Below are 18,019 nucleotides of genomic sequence, written 5' to 3'. Positions count from 1 at the left end.
AGAAGTAGTGGGGGTTATCTACATAATGGAGAAGAGTAGTGGGAGTTATATTTGATTAGTGGACATCCATATAAATATGCATTTCATAACACTCCCCCTTGGATGTCCATAGATAATGTGCCTCGTTAAAACCTTATTAAGAAAAAACCATGGAGGAAAAAATCTTGGTGAAGGAAAAAGAGTACACATATCTTGTAATACGCATTACTTGCCGCCTCATTAAAAACCTTGCCAGGAAAACCCAGTGGGATAAAACCTTAGCTAAGGGAAAAAGAGTACAACGCGTATTTGCCTCCCCCTGATGAAAATATCAATTTATTTCTCGGAGATGCCGAATTCCAAGCTTGTATAACAACTTCTCTAATATTGAGATCGGCAATTCCTTCGTGAATTATTTCGCCAAATTATCACTTGAAGGAATTTCTTGAACATCTATTTCATTATTCTATTGAAGATCGTCTCTGCAAAGAAACTTTGGCTAAATGTGCTTTATTTTGTCTTCTTCAATATATCGTTATTTTAATTGAGCTATGCAAGCATCATCGTATTCAATATTATTGGAATCGTCTCTCCAAAGAAAAGTCACACGTCCTCACATGCATTTGTATAACCAACAAAACCTTGACAATATTTGTTAGAATAAACAAATCTATATCAATGATTCCTTTTGCAATATAATATTAATCATATTTCAATATCTCCATATAGCCATTATACTTTCAGTTGTTGGGACTATTCGTCCAACTTCATATTTTTCTGATGAAAACAATTTTCATTGCATATTTTTCATTTGGCCAATCATTTATCTATCCAAATTCCATGACAGATTTGAGCTCAACATCCTCGTCAATATTAATAATATTGGGCGCTACATTATATAAACAATATCGTCAATGATCATTTTACATCGGTTCTGTCATTACCCACTAAAGACATAACTTATTGAGATATCTTTATCTCATTATTTTCAGGTACCTGAGCCTCTCCCATGAGGTCTTATAAAGTGTTATGTCATGGTGCTCTTATAAAGCACTTGCCTCCTTATTGTGACCATCTTGAACATTTGCTCCTCTCCTTCTTCAAGGAGTTTTATCTTTGGAACCGATTAGTCTATTACGCTTCATGCGTGTCATAAACTCTGTCCATCATGGACTTTATTCTATTTTGGTGCATTAACAGCTGAAATATTACATTTAGCCTTGGGTCAGCAAATGCTCCTGGCAATATTTTAGAAATGAATTATCACTTGAACTTCAAGTTCACATAAGTTCACATTTTCTTGTACGAGGATCTAGATGTATTCATATTAATTCATTCCACGTATCACTGTTTCAGCTGCCTATTTTCTCCCCCTAATGTTAGGATCACCAACACATTTCTCAACCTTATTTGGGAACCCATCTTTGTGCATTGTGGTGTCACAATTAAATCATATAGCACATCTATATTTCAAGATGGAAATTATTTGGTTCCTGACCCTGAACCAATTGTGACGGGGAGAATTTATCATAACTTGGCTAGATGCGTACAAGTGCTGCTCTATATTAAATAATACATCTCATACCAAATTTCCTTTTTGTAATTTTGTTCTCATAACCAATGGTTTAGCTATAATTGGAGGCATACAATATCTGCTAAACCAACTTAGATTTAAACCAGCATTATCAAGATAAATTTATATTCTGGACTCTGCTCTAATAATTTGAGCAATCAATCTTGCAAAATCCAAACTGCAAGTTGACAACAAACGCACATATGACCATACAATAGATGCATCTATTAAAATCATATAATAGTAAACGGTCCACATGGCAGGTGACTGGACACACACACACACACACACACACACATATATACATATATATATATATATATATATATATATCACCTTTTATTCGTTCCAGATCTTAAGGGATTCAATCCCAACCTTAACTGGTATATCATGAGAATAAGCAGCACAAGAGAATTCTTGAAGAATCTTCTATTTCTTCAATATATGCCAATGTGAATTCTCAATTAATTTCTGCATCATAATTGAACCGGGATGGCCAACCCGTTCATGCCAACTAATATTTGTTTCAGTAAACCTCTAGTTTACTCGTGGCATGCGATTCCACCATCATGCTTATACTTGTGTAGTACAAATAAAAGAAAAATCGGGTAACCTTTTATATTTACCCGGTATGATTATAGTAATATGAAGATATTCAATCTTCCTTTCATTTATAGTCTCAATATGCCAACTATTTTGGCTAATATATTTGAAACTTAAAAATTCCATTTGAGACTTACTACAATATCAATGTCATGAACAATTTCATTCATCCGGGTAGTAATAAATTAGCTCTTCCGGAGCTCTTAATTGATTTTGTACTACAAGATCTTTTGTCACACCATCCATATGGTGAATGTCTCCTTCACGGAGAAAATCATATCATAATAATTGTCATGGTCAAAATCATCATAAGCAAAATTATTTCTTGCTTTACTTTTGCCTTTAATAACTTTTTATAAGACATGTCAAATTATTTTTGGCGTACCACATGTACGCGACCAATGACATATTCATGTAATCACACAGTAATATTCATTATTTCTCTTTCTCTCAAACCTCCCTTAGAGGTGAGTTGTGGTGTGTATCCAATCATGCATTGCACGTCTTTATTCATTACTTTTATCACATATTGTTTCATTCACCTTCAGGAATGAATCTGCATTCTCAATGCACAAGTCACATTCTCTTCAAAGAATGGAGTATAATTATCGCGACGTGCTTTATAAATTTTTCATACCAATTTGATGGTAAATATTTCCTTCACCTATTGAAGGATTACTTCGAGAACCCTTATTGTTCTCATTTTTACAATTACCATAATGATGACTATTATTATTTGATCAATGGCACGCCCATGTTCATTGGTCAACCGCTTGTCTTCATTTACTTATTATGCATTGCTACCACATTCGCTTCAAGAATGGTGCAAATCAAGTAGGGACAAGATTCATGCTTTTCCATGAAAAATATATTATTTTTCTTTAGTCATCACTATGTCATCCATATGGTGCATTGGAACTCAAACCCAATGCCTGACCCATGTAAAGACATGTTAGGCCATAATGAGTTGGGACTCGAACCCAACTTTTACAATCATGAATCATCAGGACTCAAAACCCGATGTCTTACCCTCATGGTGCGTTGGGACTTGAACCCACCGTCTTATCCTTAATTAATGGCATAATATGCCAAAGTAGACTCACCCTTGAGACTTTCATGGTATACTACTTTTAATAGTAATAAAAGTAAACTCATATATGTGTTACACAATAAGTTTCTATTTACTGGTAACAAAGAAATCAAAGTTCTTCAAATCACTTTGCAAAAGCTGGCGTAGCTCCTTAATTTATGTACATCTTTGGTCTCTGGTTTAGTATGTAACATTTAGCTGCATCATTATATGCTTCTGATTCTCATATAACATCTAACTTGAACATTAGGTGAAAGATATTAGACTAAACTTACAATAAATATTAGAAAGAAAAACATGGAGTAGAAATTAATTTACATCTAAGTATTTTCAACTTTACAAAGTAATACTTAGTATTGGAAACTTTTCCGACAAATAAAGAACCTTTGAGAAAAACTAACAAGAAAATGAATTATTAAAAAAAATAAATTAGAAAACGTATCTTAGCATTATATGCCTTTTCACGATGTACTAGTCTCCTCAACCTTGTTATTCCTTTTATTATATTTCATACCATTATTTGAAATTGCTAAATGGAAAAGAAAAACTCATCTCTTCCAGAGGAATATCAGGCACAGCAGACATATGCTTTTTCTGATGTAAGACAATTTTGTAGATGTAGTAACTCAATTGGATAGAGACTCGTGCTGATAACGTGTTACGGAACTTAGCTCAAAGTAACAATATAGAATAATAAAGTAGACAACAATGTAGAGAGGAAGAGAGGAGAGAATCTTATTTCTTCTATGTATTCAAGTGTCTTACAAAATGAGTTCTCATCCTCTATTTATAGTACAACATAGAGGTACCAAAAGAATTCCATAAGTATGCCATTAAACATGGGTAGGTTATGTAGGTTATCTACGTAATGGAGAAGAGTAGTGGAGTTTAGGGGTGTTCACGGTTTGACGGAAAACCGAACCAAACCGATTAAGTAAACCGATATTTTTTTTGATTTGGATTGGTTTTGGTTTTAAATTTTAAAAACCGATAATATTTGGTTTGGTTTTGGTTCTATTTTAAAAAACCGAAAAATAAACCGAACCAAACCGATTAAGTATATACAAAATTTAATAATTATTTATATACAATATAATATCTTTTTGTTAATAATTTTAATTGTTATTTTGAATTTTGGTTTATCCTGTTATATTTTAAAAGATTGTCTAAGCCCAAAACAATAGGATTCGACCAATTTTCTTTTCATTAATAGACTCTAATTCTCTAATCCTCCGCACATACTTTTGCCTAAAAGAAGAGTTAAAAAAATCACCACAAGAGTAAAGAAAGCACATTCAAATTGCAAGACAACAATGGCTAAAGCTTGAGAAAGCAAATTTTTAGTTTGTTTTTTGTTCATTCTTTTCATATAAACATGTAAATAAACTTTCAGTTCTCAAAGAAATATATAAAAAGCATAAATTTGGCAAATTATTTTCAGATTGTTGTCTAGTGTTGTTTTAATATTATCGACTTATCATTAGCTTACTAAGAACCGAAAAACCGAACCAAACCGAACCAAACCAACAACAATATAACCGATGGTTTGTATTTAATTTGGTTTGGTTTTGGTTTTAAAATTTTAAAACCCGATTAAATTGGTTTGGTTTTGGTTTTAATCAAAAACCGACTAGACGAACCGTAAACACCCCTAGTGAAGTTATATTTGATTAGTGGACATCCATATAAATATGTATTTCATAACAAAAAGTTATTTGCTATACATTGTTTAAGTATGTAAATTGAAAAAATCATTCTGTCATCATATATTTATATTAAATGATTATCCGCCAATGCAATTCTTGCCTATAGTCCCACGAAGTGGTTTCTGCCGGTTGCCCGCGGCGGCGCCTCGTTAAATTTCAAGGTCATGAATTAAGACCAATTTTAGGACAATTTGGTCCTTTGGAGCTTTCCTACTCCACATAAAAATTCGGTATCTAATTTGACGATTCCTCAAATTTGGCTCTGGAAATTTTTGTAAGCTCCACCTGGTGACTGTTCAGCCTTGACCTAGTAAACCTAGTTGCAGGTTCGTCATTTTAATTGAAAGTTTGTTTTCATATCCATCTTTGAGCTTTAACTTGTAAATCAATGTTTAATTATATAATTATTCTCAAATGGATTAATCAGGGTGAGCATAGTTTGGTAAAAATATCATTTTCCGGTGGTTCCTCTCCGTCGACCAGCTGGCGTTGATTTTGGCCGCCTTTATTCCGTCAATTGAGATCTAATTCAGCTCCGTCAAAGATCTCTTGCTTTCAAACCAGCCTTTGCAAAGTCGACAAAGCAAAGGTTATTTCATCATATAAGTGTACGTTTTTTTCTGAATGACCTTATCGGTTAGAGAAATTCATGGTTTTTTAGTTTCTGCTATTTTGATTCTAGTGTAAATCATAATTAGGGACAAAAATGGAAAGAACTATAGATATTATCTCATGTTAGATGATGCTTATTTTTTTTCTCTTTGATTTAATGATGATTTTAATAGAGCCATATATTGAATTTCATCAATTAAATTGTTACCTACTTTATTAGGTATCTGCTATCTTCTCTCAGTAGTTCTATACACGAGGTTAGACTGTCCTCTATGCTAGGATTGGAGCCTTGGTCTCCAACTATTTGACCAGTAGGGAACCCTGTTTTGAGCATCAATTCAATTGTTTCTTTTTCTCCATAGTCCAACAAAGACTTTTTGCTTTCTTTCAGTTAGAATGTTCATTTTGGTTATTTGGTAACCGGTGATTTCTGAGGAGAAGTTTTAAAGTTTTAACTGACTGTGTCTGAAGAATGTCTCTCAGTTTAACAGTTGATGTGGTCTACCTGGATATCCATTCAGAGGATTAATCATTACTAAACATGTTTTATATTGGCAACTTACTGCATCCCTCCTATTCCAGGCTTATGTAGTATAAATAGCCTAAGGAGACGATCTATGGAATTTGGAAGCATGCATGGATACACAGATAAGTTATACTTAATAGCTAATGCTAGATCACAGAAGTTCTTTGCTAATGGCCTAGCTTTGGAAAATTTAGGGGTTTATGCATCTATATGATTCATTTCTTAGTCCTTAGTGGTTTTATTGATATGGTGCTGTATAATTAACCATGTGGTTTATGCATCTATATGATTCATTTCTTAGTCCTTAGTGGTTTTATTGATATGGTGCTGTATAATTAACCATGTGGTAGTAATAAATGGGAGTTAACTTGACTAACCTCAAGGGAAAGGGTGAAGAACACTTCAATAGATGAGGAACCTTTATTTGTGAACTGAAGATTTAAATATGATATTCCGTTGTACCTTATAAAAAAAATGATATTCCATTGTCAAGGCTTAGTGCATTGATCTGACATCTAGAATTGAGTTGCTTTTTAATTAACTTCCACATCCACTTGAGCCGAGGGTCTCTTGGCAACAACCTCTTTATCTGACAAGGTAGGCTTAAGGTCTGCGTACACATTACCCTCCCAGACCCCACATGTGGGAATATACTGGGTATGTTGTTGTTGTTGTAATTCTTTTCAAAAAATTATTTGTAAGATTAGAAATGGGAATGCTTAAATGGGAGTACATTGTTTGCTTGTTTTTCCTCTACATCAGTGCCATGCTCCTCCCTCTCCGTGAACAGCAGATAGATAATGTCACTCTATAATTATAGAAGTGATGGTGTTTCACATGTGCATTGATGGTTAGCTATGAGTGGTCGTTATCTTATTTTTCTTTTGCCAATTTTTGAAGCAGTATAGCATAGAAGTAGAAATCTAGTGACTTCCAACAGCTCAGCATGCCGAAAGATAGAAGGGTGAATTCCTCATCCTTAAACGGGGCAAGGGCATCTCCTTATGCTTGTAGCTCAAAGAATACTGAGCAAGAGTTAAAGAGTTCCTTGCCACCAGTAGGGAATGAAAGAGAATGGAAAGAAGCTAGGTGCCCTATTTGTATGGAGCATCCGCACAATTGTGTCCTTCTACTTTGTTCATCACGGGATAAGGGTTGTCTGCCTTACATGTGTGACACAAGTTACCGTCATTCAAATTGTCTAGATCAATTTTGTAAATTATCATCTGGAACACAATCAGAAGCTCAACCAGAGGGAAGTACTATATCAGGGACCATATTCCACAGGGCAAGTCAGGGACAACCTTTGTCAAGAACAACCTGGTCTACTGGGGGACAGCAACCAGAGCTTGTCTGCCCACTTTGCCGGGGACAGATTAAAGGATGGATTGTTGTAGAGGCTGCTCGTAAATTCATGAATTCCAAACAGAGGAGTTGTTCCTTGGAGACGTGCAATTTCAATGGCAATTATGGCGAACTAAGAAAGCATGCCAGGCTTCAGCATCCCTCTGACAGGCCCGCCAAGGCTGACCCTCAACGGCAGTATGATTGGAGAAGGTTGGAGCTTCAAAGAGACTTTGGGGATACTCTCAGTGCATATCAGACTCCATTTGGTGATGACTTTGCTGGAGATGACCTCCTAACTGAGCTGCCTCTTGATGGTGGTTTATTTGATCTCCTAGATGGGTACACCGAGGCCGAGGATGGATTGAGTGAAGATGGCAACTTGTTACTGGATCTTGAATTTGAGCTCCCCTTTTCTTTCCTGAACGACTTTCCATTTTTGCCTTTGACAGTGGATGAGTTTTCTGAGTTTGATAGTGGGAGGAGCCCTACTCGATCACGGACTAGTGCTAGATCCGATAACAGGAGAGATTGGAGGTCAACTTCGTCAGATAATCAGGAGGAAAGACCAGCAACTACAAGAGACACAAATAGGTCATCAAGGCGCATGCCTAGCTCCTTCTTCAGGCATTAAACTAATGAATCAATGCTTGGTTCTAATTGTATTGCATAGCTTTGCGTCTCAGGTTGAAGTTCTTCGGTTTTCTGGTTTATCTTCGTTACTGAATGAAGGAATTTCCACTCAATTCTGTTATTTGTATTTTCAACTGAACAGTGTCGTCGTTCATTTTCTTCATTTCTTTTCCTTCTGACTTTGCTGCTTTAAAGAACACGAATAGTCTACTCACGAAATTATTATCAGTTCTGTTTACTAGCTGAATTTATGAAATATGAAGTGTTTTCTCCAGATAAAAAGAAAAAATAAAGTGACTTCTCCAGATAAAATTAAAAAAGAGAGACTTAAATACTGATTGACAGTTTAACTTGTGCATCTTTGCAACGTCAAGCTCTTAACTTAGACCAGCTAAAACTCTTCACATAATTTTTTATGTTGGCAAAACTCATTTATGTTTCCACAAGTCTTTTCTGAGAGCAAAACGTGTCACGTTTAGATTCACTAGTTATTACTCCCTCCGATCCCCTAACTCCTAGAAAAAAATAGGTATTTTACTAAATTATCCGTAAACAAAATTTGCATATTGTTAGCCTGACACATCGGGATATCTAAATAAGAAAAATTTTGGAAAAACAAAATAATTCCTTCTTGATTATATAAAAGATCACTTATTTTGGACCAAAATAAAAAAAAAACAAAAAAATTAACTTATTATGCATCGGAGAGAGTACTTGCACCGTAGAGATATTTAAAGTTATTCCATAAAAATGCTTGTAACCATCAACTTTCGAACTAACTCGCATAAAAAAAACAAAAACAAAAAAGAACGACGAAACAGTACATATTCTGTAGTATGTCAAATTTTGCAGATTATCACATTGTAACTTATAAACAAAGTAGTTTGAATTAGAGAATATTTTTCTATGGCATAAAGAAGTCAAAGGATTTGTTTTGTATTTACCTTGTTTTTCTCCTCCTTCCCTTTCCTTCTTAAAAATATAAATATACCCAAATTAATTTGCTTAGTTTTTCTTTTGGAAATAAAATTTAGAGAGTGGAACACTTCAATAATTTATTTTTATTTTTTTTTTTAAAAAAAAAAAAAAAGAGAGTGGAACACTTCAAGGGTAGAATTGGTAATACATGTTTTTTCGGCCCTTGTCACCCTCTCGTCGAAATACTTACAAGTTACAATAAAAAACTGAAGAGGGGTTTAGAAGTACAAAAGTAAGAAGCCTAACCCCAGTTAACTGTAATCTTCTCTTCTTCGACTGGTAATTTTTCCCGTCTATTCGTATTCGCACTTCTCTATTTTGTTATCATTTCCTTGTCTGATTTCTAAAGGCGCCAGTGGTCAGTAGCAATTGCTTCATGTTTTTTTTCCTTCCAATTTTTTGTTTCAATTTTGAATGCTCTCTTAGATTCTTTCTGAACTGTGAATTGGCTTTATTGGCTGAAAATCAAAATCCGACCTTTTTATTGTTTGCTGAAGTGGGTATGTGAATTTGGCTCACTTTCCTCTGCTTATAGGTGTTCGACGAATTGCCTCTACGAATTTGGTGTTGATATAATATTGTATTTCTACCCAAATTTGAAATTAAAGCATTTTTCTAGATTAAAGAATCTCGGATCAGATATTACATTGAACTTTTTGTTATGCTTTAATATGATTCTTGGGCCCTAGAGATGGGATGTCTTTGATAATACCATTTTTATAGTATTAGTCTTTGCAAATACAAAAATGCCTCAATCCTGTGGACCCTATTCATACCAGTACTATTTTAAATTAGTCTCTAGCTGAACAAAATTTGGATAGTTTAGCTTTCATTGGTCTCATGAGGCGGTAGTATGCATTGTACTTCAGGTTTTTCACTAGGTTTTTGAGCGTGTGAAGCACTAAGAACTGATTTGTAATTTTTCTTATTTCATATTCTGCAGCTGAAAGAGTTTGAGCAAGCTTTGGTTCTGATATTATGGCGAGATCATTATCTCAAATGCTGTTGAAGCGTTTTGCATCCTATCCTCTTGCTCGTTCATCTGCTATTGTGAGAATAGATGCTACTATCTTCCTTCTCTCGCTTACTGTTAACAATGTGTCAACTAAAGCCTTTTTTCTATTGATTTGTCTGACATGCAAAATTGAAATTTGAGCTTAATATGTGGAGTTCCTTACCTTTTCTCTTTCGTCTTAACTTTGTGCACCCCATTGCTCTGTGCTCCATAGACACTTTCGTTTATCTCTTACTAGCTGAATACAATCTGGGGTACATGTTGCATCTGTAAAGTTTCTATTATAAACTATAAACTTTTGCTAGAGTCCCTTATCACCCAAAAAGAAAAATATTTGCTTGAATCCCAGCTGCTAGATGTTGCCATCGGGCATTTACTCATGAAATTTTGGGGCATATGCTCGATTTCGATACTAAAGAGTTTAGCCTGTAGACGGGATAAGACAAAAGTGGATTTTTTTTCAGGCTCTTTCTTATATATCTGGTTTTAAAGTATTATTCTTAACAGTTGTTCCATTTGTGTAATAGACATCCAGATCTATCAATCAGGGTGAAATTTGGTATTCAAGTACTGTGCCTAGTGATCCTGACACTCATGAAGATTTTAGACCTACTAGTAAGCTTGGGAGTTCAGGTCTTTCCCTAGAGAACATTGTTGAGCAGGTATTTTTCTCACTATCTGTACATTTTCTGCTTGTTGGCTAGTAAAAGCTCTGTTGTATTCAATCTTTGAATATAGAGATGGTGTTACCCTTTTGGCTTATAAGCTGTTCTTTTAAGTTTTTAGATTTAGTTATTCTGTCATCCTTCTACTGTAGGATGTCAAGGAAAATCCTGTGATGATATACATGAAAGGTGTGCCAGAGCTTCCTCGATGTGGATTCAGCTCATTGGCTGTCAGAGTGCTAAAAGAATATAGTAAGTCCAAGCAGTCTCTGAAGGGGGAATGCTCTTCTGGTTTTGTTGTCTCTTTTTGTATCTTATTGACTTGCAAGGCATACGTTTGTGGTAGAGGTCCATGCCTTACAAAGTATTCATCTTCTTACCTATTGATGTGGTCTTTGCAGGCGTTCCTATAAGTGCCAGAAATATCTTAGAAGATCCTGAGCTTAAGAATGCTGTAAAAGCCTTCAGTTACGTTTGACGCTAGATGGTCTACGGTTGTGAAATTTGTATATTGATGAATTTGTAATTGCAATTTTTTTCAAGGGATGGATACCAATCTACATGTTAGGTGGCTATCTTTCTTCCTCTTCTGTGATCTGGTGTAATATCGTTTAACAGTGACGCACATCCTTGTGAGAAACTCTGCTGAGCTGGGATATCAGCTACCATGTTATATCGTAGTAAACTCTGTAAATGAGATTAATAGTTTGTCCATAAGGTCAGATGACTTTTGATGACCTCCCCTGATGGAGGTTTGTGGTTGAGGCAGCTCATGTTTTTTCTTGTGACAAAATGAAGATACAATTGATTCTTTTAGCTGGGGAGTGCCAACATTTACATAATCTTGGGGATGACTCTGTGCCTCTATAGTTACTTGAGACATATGTAGGTTGTATATCTACATTCAGTAGCTTTAACATGTGTCTTTTTATATAGTGTACTTTAAAGAGCACCAAGTGGGTGCTACAAAGCTTTACAAGTAGTATATCTCTATAGAGCTCAAAAGATCAACACAATCCTTTGTACTATAGAACATCATTTTGATTACACCAAAACAAAAATCTTGTACATCTATTTTTCAAGCTATGTGCTGTCTCTATCACCTTCCCGGACCACCTCTATTACTTTCTTTCTGTAGCATCTATTATGTGCATAAAGGATTCCTAACATTACCATGATATGTGGAGCCTCTTAGATGAACAGTGTCACGTGTTCTTGATTCTTTTTCTGGACTTTATTTTCTGTGACATGTTTAACAAGGCTGCAATATAGTTCATGGCTTCATGCATAAGAATGGAATTATCCTTTGAATTGGGATAGTGATATTTCACAGAGAAGTTTCTTGTTCATGCTTACATGTTCATTCTTTCATCTTCAAAGAACCTAGACTTTAAGGCTGCTGATATGGAAAAGGAGCCCTCTCAATTACTTATTGTTTCCTTTAGTTTTCCCTTGGTAATTACTTGCATGATGACAAACCAAATTAAGTTGTAAATGGAGCTCTTTGAACTTATGATAATCAGCTGTAATCATCAGTTCTCTTCATCTGAGTTCTGACTTCTTCTAAGTTCTTCTCTTAGTTGGTCAAAGTGATGCATGTGTATTAGGACTTGAATTTGAAAAGTAGGAATATCTAGCCTCTATCTTGAGGAGATGTATCTGTTAAATCAATTTTAAACTAGTAATTTTGCAGAGTATTGTTTATGCAATGATTGTGAGGTTAATAGATTGTGAGATCTGTATTTAATCCAAAGTAGTTGCGCTAAGACAAGTGGTTACACTTCAGAAGGTGCAACTTATCTAGATGCTTGCTCAAGAACTCATAATCTCTGTAAATATTGCAGCCACTGGCCCACATTTCCACAAATCTTCATCAACGGGGAGTTTATTGGTGGATCGGATATCATCCTGAATATGCACCAGGTAATTTCACTTGTTTATGTGAATCTAGTTAGGCTGAGTAAAAGAAACATGTTCAATAATTTTTTGCATGCAGAGCGGTGAACTCAAGGAAAAGCTGAAAACTATCGCGGCCAGCCAGGGGAAAGCAGAATGAGATATATTACTGCATAGAATAGAATAGTTTTACCTATGTGTGAACTGTTGTAATACTTCAAGCGCTAAGTTTGTATTCTTTTGGCTTGGGAGCTGTAATAAAATATGCACTTGATTCCATTTGTCATATTTTTGTGGAAACGATGAAGAATATACATTCTTCACACTTTTGTCTCTGCTTGTTTAAATTGTTCCAGTTAAATGTTTTTTGCTTGAAAGTAGTATTCCTATAACTTGCAAAAGTTGGAGCTTACACCAAACTTTGCAAACTCACTAGAAATGGACGATGAAATTGCTTTAGTTTACCAGAGAGAATGGCTTGAGAATTGTGGATGAGACTACTGGGATTTAGAAAATCATTATAGATGATGCTTTTAGCTAAACATGTGTGTGTCTCTATAAGGTTGTGATTTGCATGCTTGCTTGGAGTCGAGGGTCTACCGGAAACAACCTCTCTATTTGCATAAGGTTGGGGTAAGGCTGCGTACATAATACTCTCCCAAGACCCCCTATTTGTGGGATACACTGGGTTTGTTGTTGGTGTGTGTGTGTGAGAGAGAGAGAGAGAGAGAGAGAGAGAGAATACACAATAGGCATAATATCCATTAATATTGATACATCATGGTACAATGACTCCAAAATTATGAGAGGAATTGGAAAAAAGAATATCCAGGTGGTGTCTACAAGTGATGAAAAAAGAAACACATCCAAAACTTTATTTTGCAGCACATTATCGAGTCAAAACTGGAAGTCTAAGGTCCTAGAATTCACCAAACGCATATAATTAACTACATAAAAACTGTGTGTACTCCCATATTATTGCTTCTTCATGCATTTTCCCTCACTCACTCAATACTTCAATCATGAAACTCTTGACTGCGTTTATCATCGGCAACCCTCAAGTTCAAGTCTTGCACTTAACCAATTACAGACCTCATCCATTTCCTTTGGCACTGTGTAATGACCAAGCCTGCAGAAAAAGATGGTAATTTAAGAAAACATTACTTCCCTTAAACCATGAGTACTACAGTTTTGCAAAGAAAGAAAAAGGAAAATGAAGGATACCCATCATATTTTTTGAATGCAAGATTCCGGTATCCAGCTGAGCTCAAGACATGAGTAGACCTCTCTCCATATATGTAAGGGACTACTTCATCGCCTATAAATAACAAACAGAAGGGTCTTAATGGTTATGCAGATCCTGCAAACTTCAGTACGTTACTAATAGTCTAGAGTTTGTGCGCAGTAAACACAAGAGCCCCTCCTTGGAACAAGGTCAAGATAATTCACAAGAGAAGTTCAAGAAGCACATTAGTACCGAGTAGGTAAATAAGCAGAATGAACTAAGAATTGAAAAAATAAGCCTAATCGTACTAGTCCGGTTTACTGCTCCAGAATTTTGTTATATTCTTCAAAACAGTACTGTATACTCTCATATAATAGCAATTTAGCATCTTTCCTCATAATTTTTGTTCATGTGTGGTTGTGGAGTAATAAAAAGGTTGAGGTACATTTTGACAACTCTGTATTTCAGATCAGAGGTAAGGACTAAGGACCCTTGAGGACTCAGACGGATACACCATGCGCTGAAACAGCTAAAAGGTTATAAAACAAATGTTTGCAAGGTACATACACATTCCATGACAGAGTAGAATAGGTAAAGATGCAGCACGTCTTGCAGCCTCAAGTGATCCTTCAATCTTGTTCCTCACGTTCCTGCACAATTCTAGTCGTTAACTCCTATGTATATTTGTTGTCTAAGAAGAAGTATAGATTAAAAAAAAACTCAAAAATAACCATATAAGTAATCTTTTTTTAACTTTTTCAGTACCTGCCTTTTGATAGCTTTTCAATAACAGAAGCTTTAGAGAACTAGGAAGCTAATATGTAAGACTAATATCTTGCACAATTCAACGACATAATTTGTCCAAAAATTTAGTGAAGATTGTATTATTTCTCAGATATGATATGCAATCACACCTTGAACCTGGAAGCCAGCCGCTTAGACCTATGATAGCCTTTAAGATGACCGGATAAGGGTTTCCATTTCCATATTTTCCTTGTGCAAAGCAAGTTGCCGAGTAGAGTGCAGTGGCTGCACCCATGCTGAAGCCTCCAATTCCAAGTTTAACTGTACCACATAGTTTTAAATTTGTTAATCAAATGTATAACACAGACCTAACAGAATAACACTAAAGAAAGACCAATCAACTAGACATAAATCTTAATCTAGTTGAGGTTAACCCCCATATCGATTCCACTCTATGTGGCCCATTTCATTCTAATACTAATAAAACATCGAAGAAATTCTTGCAAAGCAACTCTGCCACTCCAGACCTTAGAAAAGAATTAAGCTTCGCAAGGAGAAAAACTAAGCTCACAATGAAGGATAATATAAAACTTAATTACCATCAGCAGGTTCAGTTGACAATAGGTTCGCAATATGTGCAACTGAAGCATCTAACCCTTCAAGATCATCAGGACCGTCATCAGAAAGTTCTCCCACATCAAACCCTGGAATAACATACAACGGTCCTTTAATGACAGTTATGAAAGTTAACATGTCGATACATTTGGGGTTCATTCTTACATGCAGTGCAAGGAAATCCACCAAGTATAGCTACAGGACGAGTTGGCGCTGTTGGACATATCCATTTGATCTGCAAGGTTATAAAATTTCATAAACAATGATTTAGGGTAAAGAAGGATATGTATAATTTAGATAGAGTTATATAAATGTAACCATAAAGAGCAAAATTTAAGGAGTTATGAGCTCACTGCTTACATTGGGAAGGGGTAGGCTTTCCAAAAGTTGGGACCAACTGCAGAAAGCAAAAATCAATCAGCTAATGGATTCAGAATATCTCAGGGTGAAAAAACATAACATATAAAATAAGAGAAACATGAAAGGTCCTGCATCAATGAAGAAGCTTTGATATATATGTTCCATTTGCTCAACTGAGTTTCAGGATATGAACGATCGATTAAACTTTCTTACTTAATATGTTGAATATCCACCATATATGACCACGTTAATGAAGTAGTTGCTCCGAAAAGTAAACGAAAAGATAACACATTATTACGTTGAGTCTCATAATAAGAACAGTCGATTAAACATGAACACCTTATTATCCAGTCACTGTTGAGTCTCATTCCAGGAAGGAGAAAGAAAAAAGACAACACAAAAACAAAAATAATAACAAGCTCCCTTATAGAGGATATCAAAGATTTGATACGGGGAACTAGATACGAAGACAACAGTATGCAAAAATCTTTCTTTTTCTCCATACTAACAGAATAATGTATCTCGCCCACAAAGTACTAATATCAATGTTGTCTGTGTGATTTATGATTATAAATTCAAAATTGCTTAAAGTGACACTAAAAATTTGGAGAATCGGAAAAGCACAAAGGTTGCAACAATAGCTCGGATTATGCGTATTCTGATTACTGATGGCTTATCAATGTTAAACTGCTTTTTATGTCAAACTACAGAAACAAAAGCTGGCATATCTAAGCACAAGAAATTAACAATTCAATAAATGTTAACCATAGAGTTCTGGATTAAAAGGAAAATGGAATTTACCTGGAGCCATTATCACCAAGGCCATGCAGCCAGACTATTGTAGCCTGGTGTTTTCCCTTGGGCCTCACTACATATGTCCTCCCAAATTCAAATGTCATTCTAGAAGTTCTACTTCCTGCAATGTTGTTTCACTAAGTTATTACTCCACTAGCAAATGCTTCAAGTAAGAAAGAGATTTAGCAAATACTAACAGAAATTGTAGCTATTGCAATGTCAAATTGGCTCTACTGAATCTATTGCCATAAGCACATAGGCTACAACAACAATTACTACTAGCCAGAGGCGGAGCTAAAAGTTAAAGTTCGTGGGTTCAAGATTCTACTTCTTTTATGTTACTGGGTTCAAAGTTACCGATTTATACATATTCAATGAATTTTTAAGACAAATACATAGTTCGGACCAAAGTTACTGGGTTCGGCCGAACCAGCAACCCCTATGCTACTAGCTACTACTACAACAACAAAGTGGGGTCGACTATATGAATCCTCAATGTCCATATCGCTCCATTTATAACATTTGAATAAGTACATAAGCTAATTATAACATTTTCAAAGAATGGGGGAACCACCCTCAATGATAAAACTAGGTGGATATCAAGATCAAGAATCAAAAAGAAATGAAAAGCTTGTACATTGCAACTAACCAGAGCCAGTTGAAGGGTTTAAATAACTCATGATATCTGAAATGCAACTTTAGCACACACCCCCAACCCAAAGACCAGCTTCACCAGTGAAGTGAGAAATGGTACTGCAATGAAGACAAGCCAAGCCAGTAATCCCTATTTATACCCAAAAGAGTAGGTCCAAAATAGAATAAGGCATGTGAATATGCAGAAAATAGAAAAAAACTTAACTATGTGTGAACCAGCTACACATTGTGCCTAGAAACTGATAAAGAAATAAAGGGCATCCATGAAAAGGAGTGGCAAAAGGCAAAGGAAAAAGCAAGCAATCTTTTGAACAGAGGAAAAGAGAAAGAATCAAAACAGAGCACAAAAATTTATCCGTCCATTTTTTCCCCTCAAGTCAAGAAGCAGAGAGCTATACAATTGCAGCGTTTAAAGAGAATCTATACCTGTTTGGGCACGGCCTTAAATAAAGCAACCCACAGCTAAGAATATTACTGAAAACAAGAAAGAATAACACTACTACCAATTTGGTATTAAAAAAAAATATCTATCAATCATTTATTTATGTATTATTGTTGATTGATGGATGCCCATTAACTTAAAAAAGTGAAATTTTAATTTTCCAATTTATCATCATTGTGAAATTGTTATGTCTCCAACAATAATAGGAATAATCAAGCACTTGAAGAAGCTAGCACAAATCCCATATTGCTATTTTCACCAGCTATAAATACATATATATACTCGGGTGGTCAATTAAACATCATACGTCCTAAAATTATATTGTATATAGGGTAAAAATATTACGTGTTATTGATTAAAATATAAACTTTGGACACCCTTGTATAACTCCCTAGCAAAGGGTGTTTAAATTTTGAATATTCTTATTGATTTCTTTGATTTCGCCACTATATATACTGCGATTGTCTCGTATTATATGCAAAAGCAGATTTAGAATTTAAACTTTATGTATGAAATGTTTAATATTTAATATATTTAGTAAAAATTTTATGTTATATATATAAC

At 35.1% G+C, this 18,019-nt stretch overlaps 3 protein-coding genes across 9 annotated transcripts; 2 read left to right on the top strand and 1 right to left on the bottom strand.

The window, feature by feature from the left end:
* Positions 1-5,020: 5,020 nt before the first annotated feature.
* On the top strand, positions 5,021-8,303 carry LOC109219755. Of its 3 annotated transcripts, none has more exons than XM_019384228.1 (3): positions 5,021-5,277; positions 5,379-5,540; positions 6,993-8,303. In XM_019384228.1, exon 3 carries the CDS (start codon positions 7,036-7,038, stop codon positions 8,065-8,067), a length of 1,032 nt encoding a protein of 343 aa, XP_019239773.1. In that variant the 5' UTR covers positions 5,021-5,277; positions 5,379-5,540; positions 6,993-7,035; the 3' UTR covers positions 8,068-8,303. The 3 variants fall into 3 exon arrangements, with proteins under 3 accessions (XP_019239773.1, XP_019239772.1, XP_019239771.1); XM_019384227.1 differs by having other exon boundaries at positions 5,379-5,559; positions 6,146-8,303; XM_019384226.1 differs by having other exon boundaries at positions 5,022-5,277; positions 5,379-5,559.
* A 914-nt stretch (positions 8,304-9,217) lies between these two features.
* LOC109219758 (monothiol glutaredoxin-S15, mitochondrial-like) lies at positions 9,218-12,945 on the top strand. Of its 2 annotated transcripts, none has more exons than XM_019384234.1 (7): positions 9,218-9,323; positions 9,988-10,094; positions 10,587-10,721; positions 10,877-10,976; positions 11,126-11,192; positions 12,569-12,647; positions 12,721-12,945. In XM_019384234.1, exons 2-7 carry the CDS (start codon positions 10,023-10,025, stop codon positions 12,778-12,780), a joined length of 513 nt encoding a protein of 170 aa, XP_019239779.1. In that variant the 5' UTR covers positions 9,218-9,323; positions 9,988-10,022; the 3' UTR covers positions 12,781-12,945. The 2 variants fall into 2 exon arrangements, with proteins under 2 accessions (XP_019239779.1, XP_019239780.1); XM_019384235.1 differs by lacking the exon at positions 9,218-9,323 and adding an exon at positions 9,339-9,402.
* Positions 12,946-13,362: 417 nt separating this feature from the next.
* On the bottom strand, positions 13,363-17,496 carry LOC109219757 (acyl-protein thioesterase 2-like). Of its 4 annotated transcripts, none has more exons than XM_019384232.1 (10): positions 17,440-17,491; positions 17,009-17,112; positions 16,366-16,480; positions 15,565-15,601; positions 15,370-15,439; positions 15,189-15,293; positions 14,760-14,910; positions 14,413-14,495; positions 13,845-13,938; positions 13,363-13,749 (listed from the first exon to the last, which is right to left on the bottom strand). In XM_019384232.1, exons 2-10 carry the CDS (start codon positions 17,037-17,039, stop codon positions 13,665-13,667), a joined length of 771 nt encoding a protein of 256 aa, XP_019239777.1. In that variant the 5' UTR covers positions 17,040-17,112; positions 17,440-17,491; the 3' UTR covers positions 13,363-13,664. The 4 variants fall into 4 exon arrangements, with proteins under 4 accessions (XP_019239777.1, XP_019239776.1, XP_019239778.1 ...); XM_019384231.1 differs by lacking the exon at positions 17,440-17,491 and adding an exon at positions 17,219-17,433; XM_019384233.1 differs by lacking the exon at positions 17,009-17,112 and having other exon boundaries at positions 17,440-17,496.
* Positions 17,497-18,019: the final 523 nt, after the last annotated feature.

This window comes from Nicotiana attenuata, unplaced genomic scaffold (assembly GCF_001879085.1).
Source record: "Nicotiana attenuata strain UT unplaced genomic scaffold, NIATTr2, whole genome shotgun sequence".
In the NCBI taxonomy this organism is placed as follows: Eukaryota; Viridiplantae; Streptophyta; class Magnoliopsida; order Solanales; family Solanaceae; genus Nicotiana; species Nicotiana attenuata.
The sequence above is the reverse complement of the archived record's forward strand: the minus strand, read 5'-3'. Positions and strand labels throughout refer to the sequence as shown.